This window comes from Epinephelus moara, chromosome 22 (assembly GCF_006386435.1).
Source record: "Epinephelus moara isolate mb chromosome 22, YSFRI_EMoa_1.0, whole genome shotgun sequence".
Taxonomy (NCBI): domain Eukaryota; kingdom Metazoa; phylum Chordata; class Actinopteri; order Perciformes; family Serranidae; genus Epinephelus; species Epinephelus moara.
This window is the reverse complement of record NC_065527.1, coordinates 24,305,087-24,320,681: the sequence shown is the minus strand read 5'-3', so window position 1 is coordinate 24,320,681 and position 15,595 is coordinate 24,305,087. Positions and strand designations below refer to the sequence as shown.

Sequence of the window (15,595 nt, the reverse complement as noted above, 5' to 3'; positions counted from 1 at the left end):
TATAAAAATTAATATAAAATACAGGCACATAGAAGGACATGGAATGAAATCTGGTTAGCCCAGATTGTCCTGAAAAAAAACAAGGTATAGCATGTGTATGTAGCCTTTATAATGACTGTGATATGAGCTTAAAAGTAAAGGCAGTAAAAATACCCCAAAAACACCTAGGGCCCATAGGGTTAAACACACTGCTGTCTTTCCAGCCGCGTTTGTGCAACTCAAAGTCGGGTGTTTTTTAGCAACATCCGTTTTCTTTCCCAAACCATAAACAAGTAGTTTTGTTGCCTAAACCTAACCGTTGAGCCTTTCTATTCACCGACCCTTTCTGCATCAAGATACAATGCAAAAGGCTGCTGCCGGCTTCATTATAACGCCAGGGCTTCTGTCCAAGCAGCAAAATGTGATGAGTGGGGATGAGATGATGTAAATGCTAAAACAATCAAAACATGAGCAAATAATAGGGATGCACCGAAATGAAAATTTGTGGCCGAAGCCGAATAATATTAAACGCTTGGCAGAATACCGAGTACCGAATACCGAATATTGTTGTTTACTTTTTCATTAGTTTTTGCAGATGAACCCCTTCCAGTTTGGTGTTGTAACGGTACCAAAATTGGATCCCACTGTACGATACCACTGAAAATATCATGGTTCTGAGTAGTATCACGATACCACAGCGAAAATGAGGCAGATGTGCCTTTTGTCATTTATAAAAAGATAAATCACTTTTCTATAATACATCAATGATGTTTCAATGGAATAAATTACTTATTGACTTATTCATACTTCAAAAACAGCATCAATAAGTGATTAACATAGGGGGGATCAAAATAAAATAAATAAATAAAATAAGAATCAACCAGCCACCCTCCTCCCCTGACAAGTCCCTTCATAAGTAAAGAACAGTCCCTAAAGTGCGGTGAGGTTTGTGGGCCGTGAACGGCTCGTTTCTCCTCTGACACGTCACATACCTGTGTTCGGCTGGCTCGGCTGTTCAGGTACTTCTGGGCAGTCATGACGCCAAGAAGAGGATATTATTGGAGCCGACTTCTCCGCGCCGGTAAGCCGATGGCTGCCGTATTTGACAGGAATACATTACTTTCTGTCTGTGACCACCGTTCAACCCACAACCGGTGGGATTCGCCTTTCGTTTCTGCTGCTGGTTGAAATCTGTGGGCTGCTCACACAGCGTGCTGAATGATTTAAGCCTATTTTGCTCGCTCAAAACTATTTTTAGTCGCAAATGCGAGTGCGGTGACGGAGGGATCACCACACTGCCGACATTTTAATCCACGCGTCAAGGCACGCTGTTTGATTGCGTTATCAAAACCGCGCCGCTATTAGTCGGCCTTGCTTTTAACTTATTCCACCGAATACCGAATGTGTGTTTTTTTGCAATATTCGGCCGAATATATTCGGTTACCGAATATTCGGTGCATCCCTAGCAAATAACCCATAAGCAGATCCCAAAAGGAATGCAAACAAAGGGATACAGCGACTGGACTGAAGGTTACATCCATAATGTTGAAGGTAAGATCCCTGGAACCCAGCGTGTTGCTATTTGACATAAGGTAAGTTAAACTGGTAAGTAGCTAGCTTAATTGTCACAAGGAATCAGAGCCTTGTTTTGCAGTGTCAGTGTTAAGCTTTTTTTTATTGGTTAGTAATGTGAAAGCTGAGCAAAGTGCATTAACATTTTACTTTCAGTGTTTTGCTTGTATTGTACTCAGCAGCGTAATGTTTGCTATAGAGTGCTCCAGAAATTAGTCCTAAAACTCAGAAATGAGTTAGCATTTTAGCACTCCCGGTTCCCTCGTCTCATAGTCAATGGGTTTTCTTTAATGAGTTAGGGTTAGGTGCCTGTGTCTGTGGTTAACACAAGCTTAAAAGACTTTCATGATTTGTTCTACGCCATAAAATATGACAGTAAATATGCAACTCCAACATGCCTTTACAGCCTCGCTATGGTGGCAACGTTAAGTTATGACTGTGGTGTAGTTCATTTACAACCTAACGCTCACTTTTTACTCCTGGCAATTGCATTTAGGCTTCAAAAATCCTTTGTGAAGATTATCTTGCTGAACAAAACGTGTAAGTATCATAAACATTTGTTTGCAAAAGAGCTTATTTTTTGCAATAATCCAAAAATCCAAAGGAAAAATCCCAAAGGCTTTTTGATGAAGGAAATAGAGTGACTAACTTCCATGTTCCTCATCTAGTTCTACAGCGTATTACCACACAGAGTAGACAGAGAGTGTGCCATGGGGTGCTAATCTCGTATTTCTTTGTGTTCCAACCAGGTGTTGCCCACTAGCATCTACCTGTCATCACTCCATGATGTCTGCTCGGTTGCTCCAACATTGGGAGGCTCATTTTTACGCAATCATGCCTTTGCCCTGACTGCAACACTGCTGCTACCCCCAATTTTAACTAAAGTCAAAACAAAAATATTCTAATATTATGTATTTTATATACAGTAACATGTATACATTGTATACAGTAACATTAGCGTTAGCCAAGTCTGCCATTAATGTTCTGAAATGATAAATAAAACCTGTATGATCCCATGGGATGACCTGATTTAAACCACAATCTGATGACATAATCCAATTTTTTTACTACAGTGATTAAAAAACATAGCCACGCTTTTGTACGCACACAACCCCACACCTTGTCCCGCTGGTTTCAGTTACACCCAAGTTCAAATAAGGCTGCTCTCATTGCTCCCGCGAATTTATAGTCTCATACATACACGTAAAATATGTTCTGTTGTGAGATAAAAACAGATTTCTTCACCTACAAATATATCTGACTCGCTTTTCAAACTTTACTAAATAGCAGTAAAGTGAAATGTCAGCACACAATTCTTAAGTTTAATATTTAAAAACAGCCAGGCAGCTCACAGGGCAACAAAATGTGACTGTGATTGTTTTGCACAATGCCAGAGCCAGAAAGCAGGTCAGTAGCATAGTGGTTGACCCATTACACCTGGCTCAGCTCCCATCCAGCCACAGGTTTGGCTCCATCAGCACCAGAACCACCAGACACTTCAACGGATTTTTCCCTCAGGCCATCCCTCTCCTCAACAACCCATCCTAGTTCCTTCCTTCATCTCCCGACCGCCCATCATGCCTCATCGCCAATGCCTGTGCTGTGTTGTATCACCAAGTCAAATTCCTGTTCTGCATAAAGCAACTCTTATTCTGACTTAAGGGTCATGTGTCCTTGGCGCTGCCACACCTTGCAACACTTCCGCGCTCTGCAATGCTGAATGATGTGTTGCCGTCTGAAATCCAGTTTGACCTGATCCTCCAACCTATTCTATCATCTCGTCTTTGTTTTACGCAAACAAATCTGGTTTCTGTCAGAGTAAAGAGTCCAAGATTAGTGTCACCAATTCAGTATCTGAACAAATATCTCCCCTTCTGTTCCTGAGATATGACGTTGAATAATGGACAGCAAATTGTTTTGCAAAACATTAAGATGTCACAATGAAGTTGACCTTTGGGTTATAAAATGTCATCACTTTATCATTTTATTAGATATTTGTGTGAAATTTTGTCATGATTAATGTATGAATTCTTGAGTTATGGTCAATAACATGTTTTGTGAGGTCACAGTGACCTTTGACCACCGAAGTCCAATCGGTTCCTTCTTGAGTTCAAGTGGACGTTTGTGCCACGTTTGAAGAAATAACCTCACGGTGTTCTTGAGATATCCTGTTCATTAGAATGCCACAGACGAGGACACAGTGACCTTTGACCAGCAAATTCTAATCAGTTCATTGTTAAGTCCAAGTGGACGTTTGTGCCAAATTTGACAACCCAAAAATATAATGCCTCTGGCCACAGCTATCGTGGCACGCTGGCAGCCCATTGAGGTTGTAATGCTCATTTATATGTATATTTGCATTATATACTTTAGACAACAAGGCTATTTCGCGCTCTCATTCATATTTTAGCCTGATGTTAGTGTTAAAGAATTTCTTGTAATATGAATGATAAGGAAACTTAGTTAGTTGATATGCACGCTATGCATATAGCAAGTGGCACCAATTCAGACAGTATAAAATGTTTCAATTGTGCAGACAGCTCATATGTTTGCATTTTAGCCTGGCAGTTTCTTCTCACCTATGGCTACGTGTGCAGTCAGTACAGCCTGGTTCATGGTTAGGGCCCAGATGTGAAGGTTGTGGATCGCTGTCACCCCCTTTACTGCTTGCAGACTATCCCGCACCTCGCCGTACCTCATTCCTACTGGAGTACCTGAGTCGTAGATGAAAAAGAGGAAAATATAAAACTTCACATGATGATAAAGGAGTCGTAACGAGCGAGACAGAGAGCTGCAAACACTGTATGTTATTGTTTTTGAGAATGAGAACCTCACCTTCCATCAGGACAAGAATAATATCCCTCATGATGGTGAAGGTGGTGCACACGACAAATATGGAGAACAGGAAGGTGCAGATGGGGTCAGCCATCTTATATTCTGGCTGGAAGCAACACAAACCACAGAAAGTTAATGACATATTAATCATCTGTGTAAATAAATAATCAGTCTGGTCTTGGGGCTGTACTTATTTCTCAGACAGCACAGTATCTGTACAGACCTATATTTGATCCTGGCCAAGGCATCAAAGAATAAGGCTGACTAATCTGTAAGTATTTTATCAGTAATGGTTATAATAATAAAGGGATATAGAACACTGACAATTAATTTAGCATTTCTTACGTAAGAGAAGCTAATCATTTTGCTGTAACTGCTGCCCGGGGCAGGGAAAATCATTGAGCATTCTGCAGGCAGACACTGAGCAGCAAAACAGCTTGTGGACAGAAAATACGGCACCATCTTTCCTGCACAAACAGCCTTGTGTTCGACATTCCTCAAGGGTGAGTGTGTTTTTAGCACTGAGAAATACACAGCAGCGTAAGCTAAAAATAATGCAGGAATTAATAAGTGAGAGCTACAGGACTGTTTGCTGCAGTCGTCTCACACCAACAGAAACCAGATTTAAGCCAAAACACTAATAATTAAAATAACATCAGTTAATTGACTTAAAATTCTTAATTGTATTCCCTTTATGGGAAAATGTCATTATTAGATTTTTTCAAAGCCTCCTTTTTAATCTAAGTGGAGTTTTTAATCACCAATACTAATTACAAAGTGAAGTTTTATGAATATGACACCTCATTTATGTTGTATTTATGTGGGGTTTTTGTTTGTTTGTTTGTTTGTTTGTCTTAATTTTGTGTCCATATTTGATCTTTTGTCTCTATTTTCCTTAAATTGATTGGTTTTGCTTATTTGACTTGATATGGATGAATTACTATTACTATATTACTTATGTGTCAAGATTTTTTTTTTGTTACCTGTTATTCATTGATTTACTGTAATATGTTGTATTATGGTGCATTGTGTTTTTAATCTATTGGTAAACTGTATGCCATTAATGAACTTATATTGTAATTCAACTGGTCTGAGAGAAAACTAGACTTCTGCACCTGCTCTTGTCTCTGTTTTCAGGCTTTAAAAAATCTAGTCTGTGATGGGACATGTTGGCCAATCACAGGTCATTTCAGAGAGGGCCTTCCTGTTGGCTGTTGTAAAAAAGCACATGCCTTCCCTTTGGTGAAGGCCTGTTTGAAATGACGGAGAATCCTGCAGAAAATGTTGCTATTCCAGCATGGGCAGCAACTGCCTACACGGCAAAGCAACCCAAAAAAGGAAGATGAACTTATCAAAGAGAGCCCAAAAAGAGTGCAACAAAACACATCAGTATTGGCAAAGCGTTTTAAAGATGGAGAATAAATGTCGTTACTAGTTTAGTCTTCTGCTTACCGAAGCTAAAGGCTCACAGTTGCAGCTTCAAGTTCACGTTTATGTAGCTAACATTAGCGAGAGCGTTGAATCAGTGTGTTCTCCGCCTCACTCCCCGCCACTACAGACCACCACTACAGAGGACAGTAGGCAGCAGCAGCAGAGACAGACCCCCAGTGAGCGGCCGCAGCAACCCAAATTCAGCCAGCACAAACCCCAGTTCAATACAACCGAAACACCCAGTCTCACCACAAGAACAGCAAACATTCTGGTTCTGCCATTACACAGGTTAGATCCCGCATTGCTGATGGCCACCAGCTCACTGTGACACCGGGAGTTTGGAGGTTTGTTCTGGCTGAATTCGAGCTTGAAGGTCCATCTCCAGAGCTGCTGCCCACTCTCCTCCAGGGAAGCAGTCCACAGCAGCAGTGAGTGAGCGACCATGGGCTAGCTAGCTAACTCTTGTGTGATATGTGGTCTGATAAACAGCGGCGGCAAGGACAGGCTGAGCAAATGTGCACTGTACAATATAATAAAAATAATCTGGGAAAACCATTTTGGTGATCAAGCCACCAGCCAGTCCTTAATGAACAATGTTATGTACTCTGTTTTGGGATAATCACTAAGTAGTGCAATAGATAATTTATTACTGAACATTTTAGGTTATTTCTAAAATCATCTTAATTATGAGAAAAAAAATGTTATTTTGTAAAATGTCTTTCACACCGACTCTACACTCCTCACATCTCCTCATGGATTTGAGTTTCACTATAAGACTTTCCACACCTTATGCACACCCAGAGAGACTCCTAACCTTAAAGAAGATAATGATGGCGCTGATAAGCACGCTGATGCTCTGGAGAAGATCTCCCAACACATGGACAAAGGCCGCTCGCACACTGGCGTTGTTCTGCTGAGCCTTCCGTCCTGAAATAAAGAAGTTCAGTGAGATCCATGCTCTAAAGATAATTATACATTAGCTTATAATCCATTACATATTACATCATAATGCAGCCAAACTACAGAATGTGCTTGGGTGATTGAACAATTAATATTTCATTGTTTCATGGCCAACGTTTATCATATTTGAGAAGAAAGTGACCAAATAATGACTTGAATACAAATAACATACCATGACCAGCCCCGCTTTGCTCCACGTCTGCATGATCATCATGTTGGTTTGAGTGGTTTGAGGTATGATTGTGTCCTGTTCCATTCTTGTGACTATGGTCGTGCTTGTGACCTCCGTGACTGTGGCCGTGGCCGTGTGAGCTGCGGCCCCCGTGACTGTGGCCGTGGCCGTGTGAGCTGTGGCCGTGTGAGCTGCGGCCCCCGTGACTGTGGCCGTGGCCGTGTGAGCTGAGACCCCCGTGACTGTGGCCGTGGCCGGACTGGTGAAGGGTGAGGGCCATGCTTTTGAGAGGAGGAGCAAAGTATTTTCAAAGTATGACACTGAACAGCTCAGATACAACATACAACAACACAGACTTCTTTAAGAGTCCATGAAAGTGGACTCAGTTTTGCCCTCCTCTCTGTATAGGGCTGCAACGGTATGAGATTTTTACAGAACAATAACCGTATGGGTATCACCATTTCACGGTATTTCGTTATTACACAGTTACTATTATCATTATCAGAGAATGAAAACAGAAGGTTTTTTTGGTTGAGCAAATGCTTTATTATAATTGGGACTTAAATGTGCATCTGCAGCTTAGATTTTCCATTCAGTTGCCTTAATTAAATACTGTATAAGAAAATGTACGCAGTATAATAACCGTCAATTTTCATATGACAATATACCTTAAAACCAGTATATCGCTGCAACCCTATCTCTGTATTAGCTTTAATTAAATCATAAATATTCAAAGACACACTGTGCACTGATAAAAACAGTATAAATGAGAGGTGAATGTGTATTTCACTCACATAATATTAGCCAACACAGCACAACCAGAGGTAATGAGCATGACAGTGCCCTCGATGGTGTAGTTATCTTTGATGAGGCGCTCCACAGCCAGGTAAACCAAAACGCCTGTTACCAGCCAGATGGTGAAGATTGACACCAGCGCACCCAGAATCTCTGCATGGGAAAAGAGATGAGGAGGGAAATGAATCAGGAGATGCACAACACGAACTGTAGTCATATACTGACAGGACACTGCTCTATAACATATTTCCCAACTTCAAATAATCATAACAATAATCAAATAGGTGAACCTGAACATTGCTTGAAATCCAGTACACAGTTTGGTTCGTACCCTGTAGCAACTCAAATTGAGCCAGCCAAAAGCAGTGCCGGGATTTTGATCCCAGACTGCTTGGACGCCCTGCCTGATATGCAGACTTTCTGTTGCTGCCATTACACAGGTTAGAGCAGTGGTTCTCAGATGGTGTGCCGTGGCACACTGGTGTGCTATGGGATTTTGTGATAACCACACATTATCATTGCAATATTCAACTGAATTTTTAATTGACTATATCGATATGTTGTGCACACCCATTTCCTAACAAAGAGGTGAACTCTACCCAAAAAAAAAAAAATTTAATTTAATTTAAAAAACCTTCTCAGGGAACCTACTTGTCAACGTACGTGCGAGGGAGTGTGTAACACATTGCATTATCTCATATTATTTCCAATTTAAATAGATGTGTCACTGATGCTTTGGTGTAATTTTAAACGTTTAAAATGAATTCTTGAATCATTTTGTTAATAAATATTTCATGAGTCATTGTTGGTTGTCAATTGTTATTTGATATTAGTAAACAGAGTCTATTGTGAACAGCATTAAAGATTTCTCTGTGTTTGAACACTGTTAGAAACATCTGGGATAATTTAGGTATGCAAGTCAACAACATATATATTTTTTAGACATTTTAATGCAGAAATGTTACACTATTGTATCTTTAAATGATGAGTATGAGATTTTTTATGAGATTTTTTTTTCTGGTGCAGCTTTAAAATCTGACAGCAGCTACTGAAAGAAAAATGTTGTCAGTACTTCACCTGCACGGTGCCAACCATAGCTGAGCTTGTGTGTGGCAGGCCTGGAGGAGAGCCAGAGGGATACCAGGCTGATGATGAAGCTGATGAAGTCAACAAGCAGGTGGGCAGCGTCTGTCATCACTGCAAGGCTGCCTGCAAAATACCCACCTGCAGAAAGAGAGGCAATGACTTTGTTTAAATATTATACGATAATATGACTTAAATATATTGATACTTGTGTGGAAAGTACTGAAAAAAACAAATGACAGAAAATTCACAACACCACAGGTTAAAGATGAACACCCAAGATGAGAGTCAGTAATTCAGTATCTATCCAAACGTCTCTCCTTCTGTTCCTGACGTTAAATAATAGCCAGAGAAGTGTTTTTGCAGGACATTATGATGTCACAGTGATTGTTCACATTGTGCCAAAGTTCAAAACATTACCTTGGGGTGTTCTTGAGATATCACATTCAGAAGAATGAGATGGGTGCAAGGTCACAGCAGTTCACAGTTAATTTTTTGAGTCCAAGTGTATGTTTGAGCATTCTTGAGATATTGCATTCAAGAGCACAGGATGTACACGAGTGACTGCACCCAACTTCATTAAAATCCATCCAATAGTAGACATTTCTTTCAAAACCACATGGTGGCGCTAAAGTAAAAACTTAAAAGACCACCAAAGTCATTACGAATCATCATCGAGGAACTGTGAATGTCTGTATTGAATGTCTGTATTGAATTTTGACTAGAAAGAAAAAATGCTAGTACTACAGTAATGCTAGTGCTAGTACATGATCTCGTTATGGAAAGTGGGCACTAGAGATGTGATTCAGGGGTTAAAGATTAAAGAGAAGAAAAAAAAACACAATGACTCACCAAGGATTTCACCGGTCATGAAAATCAGACAGACGGCAGATGCCACATACAACCTCCTCCTGGCCACTTTCTTCTCTCGTTCACGATCCTCCTGGGCACGGCTGTTGTCATGGCAATGCTTGATGCCACCAGTGCCGTCGATCTGTAATGCCTCCTGGCTGGGTGTGCTCAGCCTTTAAATAGTAGAGTTTTTAAAAAATGGTTAAAAAAAAAAAAGGCCCATCAAAAGTTCAGAGACAACATTTCAGAGATATTCAATTTACAGTAACAATAAAACTGAGAAAAGGGGGCAGGTCCTAACACTGGAGGGGCTGGAACAAGCAAATGTTTGGCGTTTTTGTTTGACAAATGACTGTATCCTTTTCTCAAATTTGTTGGTGATGACTAATTCTGCTTTACTTTATTTGTCCAGGTGAATGTCTGTTCATTAAAGAAGTAGAACAGCATAACAATCTGCAAAATTGGCAGCTAAACGAGCAGAAGATGGTCAGAGCTGGGGTGTATTCTAGAGTGGGTTTAGTAAAAACTGAGAGCTAGTAAAACCTGAGATGAGGGAAACTCTGGGTTTTCCGTTGCAGAGAGGGAGGTAACTGAAACTCTGAGTCAGTTGCTGAGTCACCTGCTCGCTGGCAGGTTTTCTTAAACAAACCCTGAGTTGTTCTCTGGCTCCTCCCTCTAACAGAACCAGACACACTGTTTTATTTTCTCGTTGATTCAGTTCCTATCAAAGCGCGAATTGAAGCGCACTAATTAGCAGCAATTTACTGTATCCTCCTGCAACCCTGCGTCTTCATAGGAGGACATTACATTTTGGGACTGCTGCACCTTATACTTCATTCTGCCCGTTATCTTCTATTGCTGACACTTTTACGTGCCATCTAGTGGTAGCAGACGCACAACACACTAATCCATGTAAAAACAAGATGGCTGCCATTTCTGTCAACTCAGTCTAAGCTGATCCCGACACAAAAGTGGATAAGGTACAAAACCTGATCAAATTTCATGATAGAAACTTAGTTATGCTTAATGAAGGTTTTAGTTTAATATGACATATAAATTTGACCAATTTTAGCAATAGCAACAAGCTAAGACCCTGTTAATAAGAAAGTACTCGTTTGAGGACATTAGGACTCTATTATTCTGTTGTTATTATTCTACACAGGCCAATTAGATGTAACAGACTGTTCTTACAGACAAAAAGGATATTCCAATCTTGGAGTATATGGGGTAAGGAAAGTTCATAGAGTTACAAAACTACAAATACTAAGGCTTTTTTGCTTTTGCACAGCCATGATCAGGGACTGAAACTTTTGTACAGTTTTAGACACGAACAGCGACTCCCAAACTCATAGTTACAAAACAGCTTACAATCATGTCCCCTGTGTTTTCTCCCCGTCAGATTAAGGCTTAACAAATATATTTAAAATGTAATGTAGGCCTGATTCACAGTCAGATTCCATTTAATCATCCAATAAGGAAGTGTAAGTATGGTAAGCGATTAATTAATGTATATCACTTACTAAAACGTTGTGTTAACTTATTGACACTTCTCCCTGCTCTGATTCACGCTCTTTTATGGTAAATATGTACAGTCCACATAGGGGAGAGCGGGGTCAGTTGGGACAGCTGGGACAGTGCCTTGGTGGCAAGTTAGAAAGCAACAATTTTATTCACCATGCTCACACTCAGCCACACCTTCTTCATTTTCAACCTTCAAATGGAGATCACCTGACAATTCTTCGCTTTTTATTAACTTGTAGGCTACATGTAGCCTGTAGTAATCACACTGAGCTATGTGCAACTAAAGAAAGACCATCAAATTTCATATCTCAGTAATTTATGAAAATACAATAATTTTACAAAGAAATGTGTGAACAAGCAACATTGTAAATATAAGGTGTTATGTTTGAGTTGGGCTCTAAAAAACTTGGTAAATTGTCACCAAACACCTCTATCTGTCCAAGGATCAAATTATTTGCATTACTGTTCAAGTAGTCTGAGAGTAATGGAAGGTTATTTCATGTCAATACAAAAATGTCCCAACCAACCCTGCTCTCACCTATTCATTACTTCTACGTACATTTGGATTAAAATGGAGGCTCTGCCTTTTATTTACCTGTCGCCATGGTCAATCGTAGTATCGGAGCTCCATTGATGATGGCTTTTTTCGCACAAGCTTAAATCAGAGTAAGCATTTTCAGAGTTGATTGAAATAACTCTGCTTCGCTGTTCTGGAGCCGAAAACTCAAAGTTAACCATCTCAGGGTTAGTCAGCTCAGTGTTCAGGGTTGGACTTAGAGTTTGTTAAAACTGCTGTCTGGGCACCTGTACAACTTGAGTGACTTAAAAGTGCCCACTTTTCAACACCAAATATTTACATAAATATTTATCCAATGTAAAGGTTAAGTCAATACCGCCACAGACAGCAAGACTAGAGCTTGACTTATTATGGTGTGGCACTCAACACTTTTGAAGACTTCCGCTCAAAGAGCAGCGTGATGTGTTCATTCAGTCATCTCTGTTAACCAGAGATCCCCTGTGTTTTTTATGATCCAAGCCTATTTCTGTCATGTTTAGTGAAGTGTAGGGGAGACCAAAGTTAGTTGGCAAAATTTTCTGGCTTTTTGAAGGTTGCAGAAACAAAAATGTAACATATAAAAGTTTGCTTTCTTCACCTGCTCTAATCTAGAGACTAACTTTATTAGTGAGGGTAACATTTCAGTTTTATAGTACCAAAAGTAAATAAGTGGTCAGTGGACATATAAATCTGTGATCGACAGAGATATTGGAAAAGTTTGTGATGAATGACTGTAGCTAACTAACATAGTTTCATCACGAAGTTGGTTCAAATGTGAGTGAAAAACCAATTGTGAAATTAACAGTTGTAATTGTAACTGCTTTTTGAGAGATTAAAACTATTTTTAAAGATAAAATACAATGTTTATGGCAAAGTTATTTAAATATTCTTACTAATAAATTGCTTTAAATTGATGTTTGGTTTTAAAAACGGGCAGATATTCTATTAAATGTTCATGTTTTCTGGTTCTGGTTTGAATTAAATGTTCAACTTGTTTCAGTTGGTTGTTTCATTTAGTAGTATTTTTATCATTGCAACAATCAACCCCCTCATGTGGCTGGATGGCACAAATGCACATCATGGCTTTCATCACAAATCACCTAAATTCAGGAAACATTTGTGTATATTAAAGCACACCTATAGCTGAGACCTTAAGGGTGTTTTCACAATTGGTCCTTTTCAGCCCTCTAAACAGACTCAGAGCGGTGACTCAGCATTTTTTGCACATATGTGAACACTTCAGGAGAACCCAGACCCCTCTGAAGCGAACTAGCTCTACCTCTGGAGGTGATCTGAGTTCAGTTCGCTTCAAGTCCACAGTGCAGTTCATTTAACCTGTGCCTTGTGAACACAAAGCGCTCCAGGTTCGCTTTGCTCTTCACAATGTATTCAGTCCTCTAAAGCACATGCTGTTGACCTGGGCAAGTGGAAAAACAGACAAAACCCTGTTAACCTGAAGTTAACCAGAGAGAGATCTGAGTCCCTTTTCTGTTGGTCCACTTTTTGGTTCATTTTAAGAGGACTGATTTTGGTTTGTTTAAAAACACTCCCCAAGGTGGTCACTTTAGAGGGGTCTTGAGTTCTCTTGGAGTGTTCACATGCCCAAAAAAAATGCTGAGTCACCACTCTGAGTCCACTTAGAGGGCTGAAAAGGACCAGGTGTGAAAACATCCTAAAAGGGCTGTACATATTCCACATCTTTAACCACCTAGAAAACGCAAGGTTTGGCGTTGGGCGCTACTCCTGTGCTTACTCTGTGCCAATTTCAAGGGCATGGGGCAGGTTGCATCTGAGAGGTTGCTAAGCGAACATAGCCAGCACCGTACCATAGCCTACTTACCAGAAATCCTGAGTGCAGAGCTGATTTTCTTTCAGGTGTATAAAATATTGACAGATCGTAACGCTCTTGGTAGCCCTGCACAAAAATGATTAACTTCTCTTCACAGACTGATATTTACGAAAGATGGGAAATATATCTGCCGGCTCTGATTGATTGCTCCTAGTCACATGACATGCAGTGCCTGCTGCTGCATTCCCAAAGTTGAACTCTGTTTATCTCAGGGCACAACCATAGCACTCTGAAAAATGTTAACGCACCTCTTCATTGAAAACAATGAATATGAGGGTGTAAAAAACGCGGCATGTGTACGGTCCCTAACCTTTCATTTGTTGCTGGTTAAAATATTCTTCCACTAATTATGCCAGAGATACAGCAGGGAGTTAAAAGTGTGCCAACCAGACCCAGTCTCCCCTAATCTGCATAGACAGTTGTTTAAATCAGACAATTACCCTGCTGTATATAGGCTATGTTTTTAACTTATTAACCATATATATTGATCAGCTCCTCCTCTGTGATTCCCTTCACTAGCTATGTTGGGCTGGGAAGTGAAATCAATAGGTAATCAATACAAACACTGTTGATTTAATCTCGTGGCGCTGACATGAATAAAATTTATGATTGATTTATGATCTGTGGCGCCCTACCTTAAAACACAGACAGCTTGTAATACAGAGAAACATGTGAAGAATTTAAGTGATTAAATATTAGGGCACGGTGCCCTGTGTTGTTTTAGGAGTGAAACTGCAGGTTTGCGCACTGCTAATCAGATCAGATCAGTCCCGTGTGGAAAACAACTAGTTCACAAACAAGGGAACGTGAGCAAAGAAAGTGCCCACAGCAAAACTATAAGTATTTTCTTTTCACATTGGATACTTTGGTTTGACAAACTTTTTAAGTGACTAAAACTCACTGAACAATTTCAGATAAACATAAATAGAGAAAGAATTTCTTAATAACGTGGTAAAGAGACAATTACATGTTTTTCTGTTTAATTTTGACTGACAGATTTCGCAATTAATATAAAACTTTACCTTCTCAGAGTGGTGTATGAGCTCCTCACATCTGACACCAGGACCACTCTCTCTGGGTCCTTCTTCTTTTTGAACATGGTTGACTTCTTGGAGAGTATCAGATGTAAGTTGATAAAATGACCTGACTAAAACAAAAACATGCTAAAAAATGTAATTTAAAAAAAGACTTCTGATGCCGCCCTCTATTAGCTCAGACTTTATGTCTATTTGTTGTCGTGCCCTCCTTGTAATCTCCTCTGGGGAAGTGTTAACAGACGCCGGCTGAACATCCTCTAAAACCAGACAGGGTGCAAACAACTATGTGATGCTGCCTTGTGACCACCGCTGCTTGCACCGTGTGCAAATGCAAGGCCGCCTGCAACGCTTGCAGGAGAGGAAAGTGATGACATAGGAGGATGAGGTGTAGAGATGTTGATGTGGAAGAAACCAAATCTGTGAGGAAAAGGCTGGTGAGGGGAGCAACATGGAGGCCCACAGCAAGTCATCACTTTCATATTGACTTGAATGCAGCCCTCAAGATTGATACATTCACTTTATTAGTTATTGGTGTGCACACGGCTCATCAAAATCAGGAGGTGCACTTCGTTGTTCAGTCTGCCAAAATCTACTCATACGGGACCCGCCCACCTCCTTTGACCAGCCGGCACTCTGTGATTATCAAACCAGTGTGTGCCGTGCGCTCACTGTGAGTAATCACATGGCCATTCATCTGTGGCTCTGACGTCCTCATCTGGTTACATAAAACAATCTTAATGTCATTATTTTAGATAAAATCTACTTTTTAGTCAGAACTGTTGCTTAAAGGTGTGAAAGATAAGTTGAAAACATCAGGTAAAATGGGACAAATCTTCACATTTTAAATCTTGGGCTCTTCAGCAGATACTCACCACACATGTTATGGCATTGTCACTACTAGTGTGCTCTATTTGAAACAATCATTGTCATTGTTTTGAGATATGATGATGAAT

General features: G+C 40.1%; 1 protein-coding gene across 1 annotated transcript in view; it reads right to left on the bottom strand.

Annotated features, from left to right (window-relative positions):
• The window catches only part of slc30a8 (solute carrier family 30 member 8), a 17,387-nt gene extending 2,458 nt beyond the window's left edge, over nucleotides 1–14,929 (bottom strand). The window contains exons 1-8 of the mRNA XM_050035266.1: nucleotides 14,628–14,929; nucleotides 9,680–9,852; nucleotides 8,822–8,968; nucleotides 7,744–7,897; nucleotides 6,950–7,230; nucleotides 6,632–6,744; nucleotides 4,387–4,492; nucleotides 4,131–4,265 (exon numbers count right to left, since the gene is read on the bottom strand). Coding sequence (XP_049891223.1) covers nucleotides 4,131–4,265; nucleotides 4,387–4,492; nucleotides 6,632–6,744; nucleotides 6,950–7,230; nucleotides 7,744–7,897; nucleotides 8,822–8,968; nucleotides 9,680–9,852; nucleotides 14,628–14,704 — 1,186 coding nt within the window. The 5' untranslated portion in view covers nucleotides 14,705–14,929. The remainder of the gene's footprint in view (nucleotides 1–4,130; nucleotides 4,266–4,386; nucleotides 4,493–6,631; nucleotides 6,745–6,949; nucleotides 7,231–7,743; nucleotides 7,898–8,821; nucleotides 8,969–9,679; nucleotides 9,853–14,627) is intronic.
• Between the last annotated feature and the right edge of the window lie 666 nt (nucleotides 14,930–15,595).